General features: G+C 40.9%; 1 protein-coding gene across 1 annotated transcript in view; it reads left to right on the top strand.

Annotated features, from left to right (window-relative positions):
* Nucleotide 1: 1 nt before the first annotated feature.
* Nucleotides 2-12,163, top strand: part of LOC113028053 (rho GTPase-activating protein 44-like) — a 91,906-nt gene continuing 79,744 nt past the window's right edge. The window contains exons 1-2 of the mRNA XM_026178019.1: nucleotides 2-286; nucleotides 427-874. Of these exons, the coding sequence (XP_026033804.1) occupies nucleotides 822-874 (53 nt within the window). The 5' untranslated portion in view covers nucleotides 2-286; nucleotides 427-821. The remainder of the gene's footprint in view (nucleotides 287-426; nucleotides 875-12,163) is intronic.

Raw genomic sequence — 12,163 nt, 5'->3', positions numbered from 1 at the left:
GTTGTGCGTTCAGAGATGCTCTTCTACATGATTCGATTGTAATGAGTGGTTATGATGGTCATGTTGTTGTATTAGCTCGCCTGATATTTTCCTTCTTTTGAATGTTTCTCTGTAAACCCTAGAGATGGTTGCGTGGGAAAATCCCAGTAGAACACCAGTTCTGGAAAACTCAGACCTGGCACCAACATCTCGGTTTGAACTTCAGCGAGTCTTCTCAACAAGGCACTGAGTTTACTGCCATGTGATTGGCTGATTGGATATTTGTAAAAAGGAGCACGTGTATCAGGTCAGTGTATATATGACATGAAGGGAAACATTGTTTCAATCAAGGCTGTTGAGGAGAAGTTTTAGGTAGAACACTTTCATTTAATATGAAGGATTTTATTTATAGGCAAAAATTAAGTCCCTGTTGTCCCCCTTTCACAGTGCAAGGACATTTCCTGAATCAGGATTATAAATGTGATGGTTTAGCACTAGTATGGCGCTCTCCAGTAGGAGGAATGTAGGTAAACTACATTTCCCAGGATGCACTGGTTGGAAACGTCGAGCTGTCACGGCCGAGAGAGAGGGGGAGAGAGAAACTGGTCCAGCATCTCCGGAGCGGCGGAGCGGAGCGGATACAGAGACGCGCAGTCCTCATCAGCAAAATGAGGAGGAATTAACGCGCCGACTGTCTCCCGTGTGTTTCCCACCGCGATGCACGCCGTGGATGTTTAAAGCCTCCTCGCCTGCTGTAGACCAGCGCGGACATCTGACTTTATCCCATCAATGAGATATGTAGAGTGGCTCTACCGCTCGGTGGTAACGCAGAAAAACACAAGATGAAGAAGCAGTTCAACCGAATGAGACAGCTCGCCAACCAAACAGTGGGCAGGTAAGCGTGAAACGGCGCGTTAGATTGGCCACACCGAGCTGCATGCGTCCCGCTTTAATTGGCAATGGGTCAAGCGGCCAAAGCAGGAATTCGTCGGTTGTGTGTGTGTATGTGTGTACAGTATTCAGTCATTCACGCGTCGGGCTTTTGCTGCTCAGCTGGTTTGATTTGCACAAAGCATTAACTGTCAGTGTAGGTCACAGTTGCAGCTTGAACGGGGTGTGATTGATTGAGCTCAGCAGGAAGGAGCGTACCCGCACGCAGACGAGCGGGGAACTGACATGGTACCCAAGAAGCTGGGCTACTGCCCACTGACCAATGAAATCAAAGCAGAGGGCAGCTTCAAGGCATCCTGCTGCTGGAGGGGAGTCAACATACAGCCTCTATGAAGATGCTCAAGGCGCCTTTTAATCAAATTAGTGTGGCATAGCGGGTGATCTGTGGGATGTAAACTGGTGAAATATGTTTTTTTTTTTATGTTTGACGAGGCATTCAAAGACCAATCTTAAAACCCTGATGTAACCGGGTCCAAGTCCCTGCTTAGGGCGTAGTAATATTATATAAAAGTGCAGGAAGTTTTGGGGTGGGGTTTGCAGTGATGTTAATCGTTTGAGTATTTTATCCCAACATTTTACAGTTATATTTTTAAAACTGCAGCTGTGTCTATTGAGCTTCAAAAGAAGTTCTAGGATAGATGGGCTGAGTAGGAAGAATTCGAGATGGGAATTCCCAGTGAGTCATTCGGACTACACAATATTATCACAATGGCAACCAGTGCTGCCTCACATAATCTCACCAAGTTGCTCTACCTACCCACACAGCCCATTTGCCCCAGTGGTGCGATAGCTGGACCAACAGATGATTTGATCAGATGTTTATCTCTGGTGCCTGGATTGGTCTTTATTGGTCAGACAAGGCAAGAATTCACCTTACATTTTCTTCAGTCTTGCATTATGTTGTTTTGTCTTGCAGTATCCTGAAATCGAGTTCATCATCTGTGTTTTCACGAGTTAAGAAAGATTTGGCATCTTGAAAAGTTCCTGAATACAATATAATGGTTCCAAAACAGCTGATAAAACAAAAACAGGTCATTTAGCTTACCATAAAGATTGGAAACAGAACCCGAGGGTTTGTAGTCAATGTGGGACTGTTTTACGTAGTTTGGTCTAATGAAACATATCGATGCTAAAAAAAATAAAAAAGAGGACCAAATATTGAGCCCTGAGGAACTCCAATACTAATACAACTCAGTAACTAAGTTAATACATGATTATAGAACCTTTTGTATATGTTACTTTACAAGTGTCTGTAACAGGTGTGTAAAATACAGTATTTTCACTAACTGTATTGGAATTTTTTTTGGCTAATTATTGCTTTTAAATGGCATATTTCAGTTAAGAACGGGAGAAATCATTAGAAATTGGGAAAATTTCTTGCTGTTTCGTCTTTGATTAATATCTCAAACAACATTTGAGTCTTTCAGAGTTCAAGTGTTTGCTCCATTTCTATTTTTTGTCCTTGTTGAGGTGGGGCAGGTTGGCCTTTTTGTGCAAAAGCTTATAACTTGTAACTCCACCTTTTTCACCTATATATCCAATTCATGGTGAAATCCCAGAGTAGGTCCCTATTGTCTAAATTACTTTTCAGTGTTTTGGTGTCAAGCTTCAGGAAGAGCTTTTTTTTTTTTTTTTAATCCTGGAAGTGCCTCACCATTCAAACCCAGTGGAAGAATGCAGAAGTGATTAATCCATAGTAAATCCTGACTGCACAAATTTGCATCAGATAGTACGCAAATGTGAAAATACTTAGGATTAATGTGTTTAGGTTTATGTGATTTATTTGTTATCAGTGCATCTGTTTTCTTCCTGCCAGGCCTGATGCTGCAGATAACTCTGGAGTTTGTTAAGCTCTCAGTCAAGATTGAGTCTTGTTGAAAGTATATAGCTCATTTTAGCTTTCATTGTTTGAAAACATGCTCAATATGCTTCCTCAATCAAGTGTAAAGTGCTATTTGATCCATGTAGGAGGACACGGGTGTCGTAGCCTCTTTAAGCCTTTGGGCCAAGCCTAGAGAGGAAGGAATCATATTTAAATTCCAGTTAAGATAGGTGTAGCTAAAGCTTTTCTGTAAATAGGTGTTGTGAAGACTTTGTCTCTGCTTCTGTTTTCCCACCACACCCATAGCTGAACTGAAAATAAATGTCATATGTCAATACTGCACCCTTGGCAGTTTGTCTTGTGTTCTGACGTGTTGTTTAGCCCATTAAAATTATTACATAACCTTACAACAGAAACACTGTCGTATATGCAAACAGGACCTGTCTAATAAGGACATGGAGTGATTTGTAGCCTGTTGTTAACTGCAGCTCCACCAGGTTTATTATAAAGCATTATGGTATGCACTGCTGAGGTGATGTAAGTACTGTAAAACCTGTTTGTTTTGCTTGGCTGACAGCACTAACTGACAGTGCTGGCATGCAGACAAGGTTTCATGGCATGCAAAACTTTTACTGTAGATTAGTACTTCAGATTATACAGTAATACATTTGTCTCATCATCCTAAATTTCTTCTCTAGCAGTGCAGAGTACCAAAATATACAGTCCCCCAGCAGATGAGTTTTTCCCCACAGAAACCAGATCTGAATATTACAGGGTTACGTGAAGAGACCTTCTAAAACCAAGTCCAAAATTAACCAAAGCCAAAACAGGTCCAAACCAGCCACCAATGATGACCGAGATTAACCTCAAAATCAGTCTTCAACCCAGCTCCTTATTCAGTCCAAAACCAGTAGAGCCTGAAAGTTGTCTAAAACCAGAATCCCCAGCTTAGCATCATGCAGTGAGTCTGAGGTTCCCTAAAGTGACAGAAGACACCAGAGATCTGAAATCTGCCCCAAACCACCTGATCATAAATGATTTCATGAAGAAAAACTTAAATCCCTATAAACTTACAAAAAGTTCCCCTAGATTCTGGGACCAAGTGCTACGTGCCTTGAAAAACTGCACTAAGCTGCAGCCGGTTTAAGGCAAATTGTTATGAGCATCCTCAATTTACTTTTGGAGGCTAAAACGTTTTTATGCAGCATCTTACTCGGCTACACGCAGAGTGCAGGCAGAGGCGCTGATACAAATCAATGAAAAAGGTATTACTGCAGCTAATGCCAAGCAAAGTGAGCTTGGTAGAGGTATCAGAAATCCCCGGAGAACATTTTCCCATTACGAAAAAATTACGGGAATTATGCCCTACTTGGGCCTGAGGGGACAAAAGCTTTAATGCACTTCACCAAATAAAACCAAACAATTATTGGTAAGTATTACAGACACAAAAAGGCCTGTGTGGTAGGTTAGTTGCTTGTTTATTTCCCCTTCTTCTTCTTCTCTAGAGCCCAGTGAGGCGGAACATCCTGGTAATGAGTTCTAACCTGTATCATAAGAAGCAGAACAGCAGGGGCAATTAGTCATATTTAGAGGGTAGAGACTCAACACGCTGCCCGACGGCTGGCCACACAGGTAATTGCTGAGATCTTCTCCTTGACCTTGGCAGCCTGCATCACCCGGTTTGTGTTGACGGCTGCAGACATCAGCTGCTGCTGACCTCAGTGACCATAAACTACACGGACAATTTGTCCGCTTCATAATTATCATTTCACAATTAGTGCTTCTAAAATCCCCTAAACGTGCACTAATGTTGACAAGTCATTTTTTTACATTCTTCAGCTGTGAAATTGCAGATTTGAGGCCAGCTTTTTTCACATGCTGCTTGAGGGTCTAAATAACATCTTGTTAGCATTCGTAACCAGGTATGAGCTTCCGAAACTAACTAAGAGAAAGTAAAAAGACAGTTAGGAAGGGAAAGTATGACCAATACTGCTTTCCAGATCCTTTAATATTCAGTTTAACTCCATTTGAAACAATTCAGTATTCAACAATCAATATACAACAGCAGTTACGCTGGTTTTAGAAGTTCTGGGGACCAGCTGGGGGTGAGTACAAACTGCAGAGGTAATAAATAATTCAAAGCTTTGTTTTCTGTTTGCATTGGCATTGCTGATAATACTGCGTTCCAATGGAGCTGGGAGTGATGTCACTCCCAAGGTCAGTGCACTCCAGTAGTAAAGTTGCATTTTTTTTTTTTGCTAATTAGTAAGGTAGAGCCATCAATGCATCGCCAGAAATACAGAGCAGTGCTTGTTTTTTTGCAGCACGTTCATGGATAGAGCCTGGTCAGTGCGCTGCTTACGGCTTATTTAGTTTCTCAGTTTTATCTGCCGCCACATGGGATTGTTAAATCAGGGTTAGTTGGGCAGCTCCAACTTTGGAAATTCCAATTCCGACTTCAAATGGAATGCTGCATAAGAAATCTGAAGCGCAATCATAGCCAGCGAGAGGTTGGTAATTCATTTCATTGGTTGTATTTATCTGTTTGTTTGTTTTTTGTCTGTTGATGAAGATTACGCTGCTCAGTTCTGGTCAACTGTCACATATCTATTTATTTATCTACATTTATCATGTCGCTCCTGCTTGTTTTTTGTTTAGCTTTCTTGTTTAAATGCTAAAAAAATCTGGACATTTCTAATCCCATTTTGACAAATATTACACTGAAATGATGTAGAAATTGGGAGACATTTTCTTGACATGAAAATATCGCAGGCTGATTTGGATTCAGATGTCTTTGTGGATGCATGGAGGGACTTTTCATCCTTGGTGGAGAAATGCAGTCAGAGCTATAATTCTCTCTTCGTTGTGAATGTTTAGCAAGTTGAGGAGAATAGCTAGCAAAGATTTTTGCATTGTGTTGTGTATTTACTCTGCTGCATAGAGGCTCAATAACGTAACGTAAAGAGCTCTTGCTTAATCTTACACTAATATTTTTTGAAGGTGGCTTTTTGCTTGTGCTCCGTCACGTGTGTTTGAACAATCACAGTTTACCCGCGTCACTCCAAGACGCTATTATGACCTACTCAATAGCAGGAGCTGCTTAACACCCCGAATACAGATTTGTAAGAACTACAACAGGCCCCAGTTCCTGCAGTGCAGACACAACAAATGACAGATAAGCTACCTCCAATTAGAAAAGATGTTTGGTTCTGAGTAAGTGAAAACTGCTACTTTGAGGCTACAAGCTTTTCTTGGTGTCATGAGCAGGGCTGGATGTCACTGTGAAACTGGGGGTACTGTTAGTTACACGGTAGGCTTGCATTCTCTGCTTTAATCTTCGTTTAGCTGCAGTAGTGACCATCATTTATAAAGCAAACATTTTGTACGCAGTGGGACTTGAAGCGACTGAGACGTCAACTGGAAGGTTTTCCCACAAAATAATTGTTTGGCCCATGTTTGTGGTTTCTTTGGGCCAAATTTGACCTTAACTTTTGCCTAAGAAAGCCATCAGTAACCCAGATTAAACTCCAATGTGTCTGCTTTGGGTTTATTCAGGCAGTAGGGAGTGGAGAGCTGTTTTCTCCCCCTGCTGGCCATCAGAAAAAAATGCAGGTTTAAGCCCCTGCCACAATGACTTCTCTGCTTCCATCTTTTATGCAGAGTCTATAATCCTAAACTCAGTCTTTCCCGCCTCATGTAAACAGAAGTGAAAGTGCCTTGTTGTCTCTCTATGTTAACATTTTACTGGAAATCTGATCCCAGACTTTGTTTACACATAGCACGCTCATTTGTGTTTGTACTCAGTCTGGATATGAATGCATATTTTACCCCGTAAAGCATTTGAATTTAATTTTTCATCCTTTACAGTTCAGTAAGGTGCAACATAAGTAACCACGAGAAAGATTAAGCTCATACCATGTATTATTTATTAGTATTAATTCACTTCTAACATGTTTATTTGTCAATTTTGTGTCTATAGACTTACTTCACAATACAGTGAGCCTCTCACAAGCTTGGCTAATGTGTTTTGTATGTATTATTCATATATCTTTGCATTTTATTTAAGTATGTATCTGCTTTGTAGTGCAATTTAAGCTTATGTATGGAATATGTAGTTTATCTTTTTCCTTTCTGCTTGTCTTCAGCATTAGAGTGGCATTTGCAGCTTCCAAAAAAACCGCAGGAAACAGGCACACTGGCATCTTCGAACTAATGAAGCATCTCCCTCCAGGATGACATTGCTGCATTGCTCCAGTTAAGGATATAGGTCAAGAGAGGTTCAGACACAGTTAAAATCATCTCTAAAACAGTCAGTCTGCACCATTAATCCTGCGTAATGCTGCGTAAACTGTGTGCCTGAATGAAAATGTGTGACTCTCTGTGAGCACAGCGAGGTTATGGCAGGAAGGCGATGGGCTTAATCCTCTTTTGGCGCCGTCACTTCTTCTGCAGAGTATTTTTAACTCATCTACTCATTCACATTTTTGTGTCGGTGATAAATGAATCCGACTGGTTATTTGCCTTGTGGGGTCACTCTGTAAAAACATTTGTCCCTGTAGTATTCAGAAAAAGAAATATATTCAGTTGAGGCGTTGCAGAGGAGGCTGAAGAATGTCACGGCGAGATAAGACTAAAAACCGCAAAAAATCTATTAAAGACTTGTGGAAAAATGGATTCGCAATCTTCATCGACAGGCAGGGAAATTGTTTCCTTTGGTCACTGTGTAATGTTCAGGCTTCAGGTCACCAAACCTCAGAAACTGCTGTTTGTATTTGTTCCATTTTATTTATTTTTTTGTCCCCAAACCATCACCTCCCGTCAGCCCAGGTAAATTATATGTTTCTTTCACAGCACAAAAAAACCCCAAAATAAAAAACAGGCATGCCCTTAATGCCTTTATTATTTTGGTTATTCATTTCATGCATTGTTATTTTCCCTGACATATTCTGAGCTGCAGGACACAATAGTGAGTTTGTGATTGATGGGTGAACCTGTGTGACCAGTGATTCTTGTTGTTCTCTGTGGACTGCATGCACGCTGTTGATGTCTGTGCTTTGTTGTTCTCCCTTTGATGAAACCTGAGAAAGTACCCGGCCACGCTTGTTAGGTTTTATTCGACGGCAGGAGGGAGGATGGCGCGATGTGCCGCCCCGTGGTGATGCTGACGGGCTCGCAGACCTCTGCTGCTGCCCGTGACACGGTTTGATCTGTCGGAGCAAGAAGCTGAACAGCCTGACGCTGAGATTCATCAAAGAAGCGAGTCATTTTCTTCTCCCTTCATCTATGTGCTGTCCTCTGATACTCCCGTCTGTTTTAGATCTCTGCACTGTCATCAGTGTGAAACTAGATCTTTTATATTAACGATTGCAGACAAAGCCACAATCAAAATATTTATGAGGTTGTAACACAGGTTCAGGTGTAATGTTACTGCAGGTACAGAGCAATTCAAAAACGGGATATTTCTAAGAAACAAATAAGCCTGCAAATCAAAAAATACTACTTAAAAAGCCGAAACCAAAAAAAAATCTTCTGCCTTCCATAAGTCAAAAATTTTGGGCTATTATCTCAAAATTTCTATTTAACACTGTAAAGCTTGAACCATAATTGAATCATCGCCAGGTCAACTTTTTGAGATCTCTAACCTGAAATTTCCACCTGTTGATGGTAAAAAAACATTCTTCCCAAGTGGGAGAAACAAGCCTCCATACTTCAAAACTGACCAAACCAAATCAGAGCAATCGATATACGAGTGGATCAAACCATTATAAACTGAATGAGGGGAAGTTACAATAAAATAAAACAGAATATAAAATAGAAACACACCCTGTTCCCGCCTCATGCTGTTACATCACTTGTTAGTGCCTCAGCAGCTTGGTGAAAATCTGAAATGAATTTTATCGAGGTTTTAAAACAATCTGACAGTCGTCTCCACAGTGACACCTACTGGCCACTCTTGCTGTCATCATACTTTGATAATGCTATTTTACGGACAAGTATTGCACAAGCAAAACAAACCTTAATGTTGTTCTGTTTCAGCATTATATAAACAAAACTGATTTTAACTGATCTGGTTTTAACATGATTGTTTCACTTGCTAAACATCAGTTAGCCATGCTCATGTGACCTAGGTGTTTTCTCCACAGGGACACCTACTGGCCACTTTTGTTGTTGTCACACCTTGAGAAATCTAAACAGTGACGCAGACAACATTGCAACTGCAAACGAGGCAACTTATTATACCAAGCTATCAATAATTATGATCAACACATGAGCAGAGTCTGTTAAAGACAGCATGCTGTGACTGTAATGAAGTGTGCTTCAGCAAATACTGCTGTCACCCTGTGGTGTTAACACACACGAGGCTGTTTCATAGTTGCATAGTAATTCAGTGCAACACACAACAAATGCATTTATGAAATAAATCCATTCAAAATCCATTCATGTATATCTGTGCACTTGTTGCAGGTAGATGCAGGTATAAGATATAAATATATAGATATACAGCACATTGTTCCTGCAAATAAACCGGTGGATCACGTGTCCTTGAATACCTTTGTTTTTTCTGTGTCTTTACGTTGCTGTCCTTTTTCATTTTCAATAATTATTTTTTGTTGCTTTTGTATCATTTCTTCATCCCGCCATCATCTTTGTTTCATTTCTCCTCAAACAGTTGGTCTGTTCTCCAGAATTTTATCTAGCGCCGAAATCAGCAAAACAGCTGCATTAAGGCAATTTTCTTAATTGAAACCTTTGCTCTGTGAGTTGTTTTGGAATTTTTGTGCTCTGTTCATGTTTTTGCCATCAGCCAGTGAAAGGCTTGCTTCTTGTTTTGCGTTTCTTAATATACAGAATCTTGTCAGATCTATTTTGCAATGTCTGGGAAACTTGCGAGGAGCTCAGTGAAGCCCCAACAATTCATTATTTGTCTATTTGGACTTCCATGTGTCTGTAAGCGGCTGCAGGATTCCTCGTGGCTGCTAAATCCAGCTGTGTACACTTCCGTGTTTTATTGGCCACTTTCTAAAACGTGTTTTACAGTTTGTGTTTTGTTGTTTGTGCAAATAGAGCGTTCCTATCTTGCATGTGTATGTTGGGTTTGTACAAATGTCTCCATAGAGCTGAACATAAATTATGCTAATGCCTCCCTCCCATCCCATTCACATGCCAGATCATCCAGTTGAAAGTTAATGAGCCCATTTGTCAAACACGGAGCTGTATCATCCTCTGGATTTGATAATTGATCGCCCTTAATTTGAACAGAATTAAGTTTTCAGGCTGCTTTGCAGAGTGTGTACAGTGGAAATATGCTGACCTGAAAGCAAAATGAAATAATTAAGGTTAGCGCTGATGGTAGCTACGAGCTGAAGGCGTAAAGAGGAACGGACATGGGTGGCATTATGTTTACAGCGTGAAGCGCTGCATCTCTCCAGGCTCCTCTGAGGTGTTGGCACTCGGAGAGGTTTGTTATGAGCATCATTAGAGGCATTTCTGTCTACCAGTGCACACTCATGTGTGGGCTCATTTGTGTGTGTGTGTGCATATACGTAAAAATCTGTGTGTGTGGGCTCATGTACCTGTCCAAGTCTTCCTCACTGATCATGATGAAAGTCTATTAATGAGGGCTTCCTACAAATAGTTGGAAACTGACCCGTTTTGCTACCTTCACAGTGCTTACAAATTTGTGAGACACAGTAGCAGCTGTGACACTGCAGAGGGAACAGAACACAGTTAAAGGAGCAGTTTGGGAAATGCACAGATTTTTTTTGTTTTGTTTTGTTTTGGGAGTGAGGTGAGACTCTTACAGCTGGGTTTGTCAGCACCTTTAACCTAATGTACATTTATTTTTTTCAGCTTTCTGAAAATTCAGTTAAAATTGATCTACATTTGGATGAAAACCTAGTTAAGGAAAAGTGGTTATCTAATATATATATTTTTAAACTCAGGGGCTCAGGGAGCGTGTTTGGGTGATTCTGTTATCTTACTGTGATGCTACCATATACCAGCTCTATATAAAAGATGGATGTAGCCACCTTGAAATTGCCTGCCAATTTAAAGAGTTTGGCATCATTGGGCCATCTGAGTTTTGTGAAACCAAACGCGACCTTTTTCAGATAAGACGGTAGAGATGGGTAGCTATCAGCTAACGCTATTGCTGCCTATCTAGGTCAGTAAGGTCGTAACTCACTGTGATAGTGCTGGAGTCTGTATTTTTTAAACTCAGGTGAGCCAGGCTAGCGGTTTTCTCATGGTTCTTTTATCTGTTCTGTTTAACTGGGCTAACATGATGACTCCACCTCCGTTCGTGGTGAAACTATTTGAGACAGTCTATCCTTTATATACAGTCTATGTACCAAAGTCCTCGCCGTCACTACCTTACGAGCGAGGTGGTGGTTCTGACTGTGAAACCGAGGACTGCATCCTCATTGGCTAAAAAGCGTACGAACAGCGTATGAACTAAATTTACAAAAGGCATGCATGTTCAAAGTGACCTGAAACTACCAATCGAGCCCTTCGAATTATTGGGGGGGGGCTGAGTAACTGCATTCACATTCAAACCTGGAAGCTACAGCTGTCATTTATAGACAGTATTCTAAGTAGTATGCTTTATTTCTCTACATGAAATGCAAAAATGCTTCAAACTGAAACATTACTATTTCAGGATTATTTTATTATTAAAGTTTTAGAAAAATTTGCTTTGACTTCAACACAACTAAACCTTTATTAATAAAGAGGTGGTTAACGTCAGGATACAGAAGCATTCCCAGCCCTCCTGGTTTTCCTTACCTTGACTGTATTTTTCCTCTGCTTGCCTCTCATGCTCATTTCCATGCCTGCCCCGTCTCTTTCTGTCTTCACCATCTTGTTAGTTTGACATCCTTTGCAGCCCCTCAGTCCTCTAGCCTAAACTTTAGTTTGTGAAAGCGCAGCACCTTCTGAAATGTTGCTTTGACAGTTCTGCCCTGAAGGTAATTAGCATAGAGAGAGAGAGAAGATGATATGGTGGGACTGTTGACAAAAATAGCCTCGTCTGACACGACGGCTGATTAGATATTCTCCTCCAGCTCACAGAACTGGATCGTGTATCAGTTTTAATTACTTGCGATTTTAAAAAAAAGTGAAGATTTTAGGTTCAAATATGAGTTAAAAAAAAGAACCACAGACACGTTCTCTGGTCCTGTCTGTCAATGCTCCTCTGAGACGCCAGGTACTTGGGTGAATTTGACGGAGTTACTTGGGGAGATGTCATTGCCAGTGGAGCGTTATTGAAATCACTGGAGTGTGTTGATGGAGACGCTGCTCTGGGTTGTTGCTGAGCCACCGAGGAGCCGACAAACAGATGCCCAACCTCCTCAGCTCTGCTCCTTCTGCTGCTGAACACAAGCTGGCATTTAGAAAATTGTTTTTCTTATT

The sequence above is a fragment of the Astatotilapia calliptera genome, chromosome 8 (genome assembly GCF_900246225.1).
Source record: "Astatotilapia calliptera chromosome 8, fAstCal1.2, whole genome shotgun sequence".
NCBI classification, from domain to species: Eukaryota; Metazoa; Chordata; class Actinopteri; order Cichliformes; family Cichlidae; genus Astatotilapia; species Astatotilapia calliptera.
The sequence above is the reverse complement of the archived record's forward strand: the minus strand, read 5'-3'. Positions and strand labels throughout refer to the sequence as shown.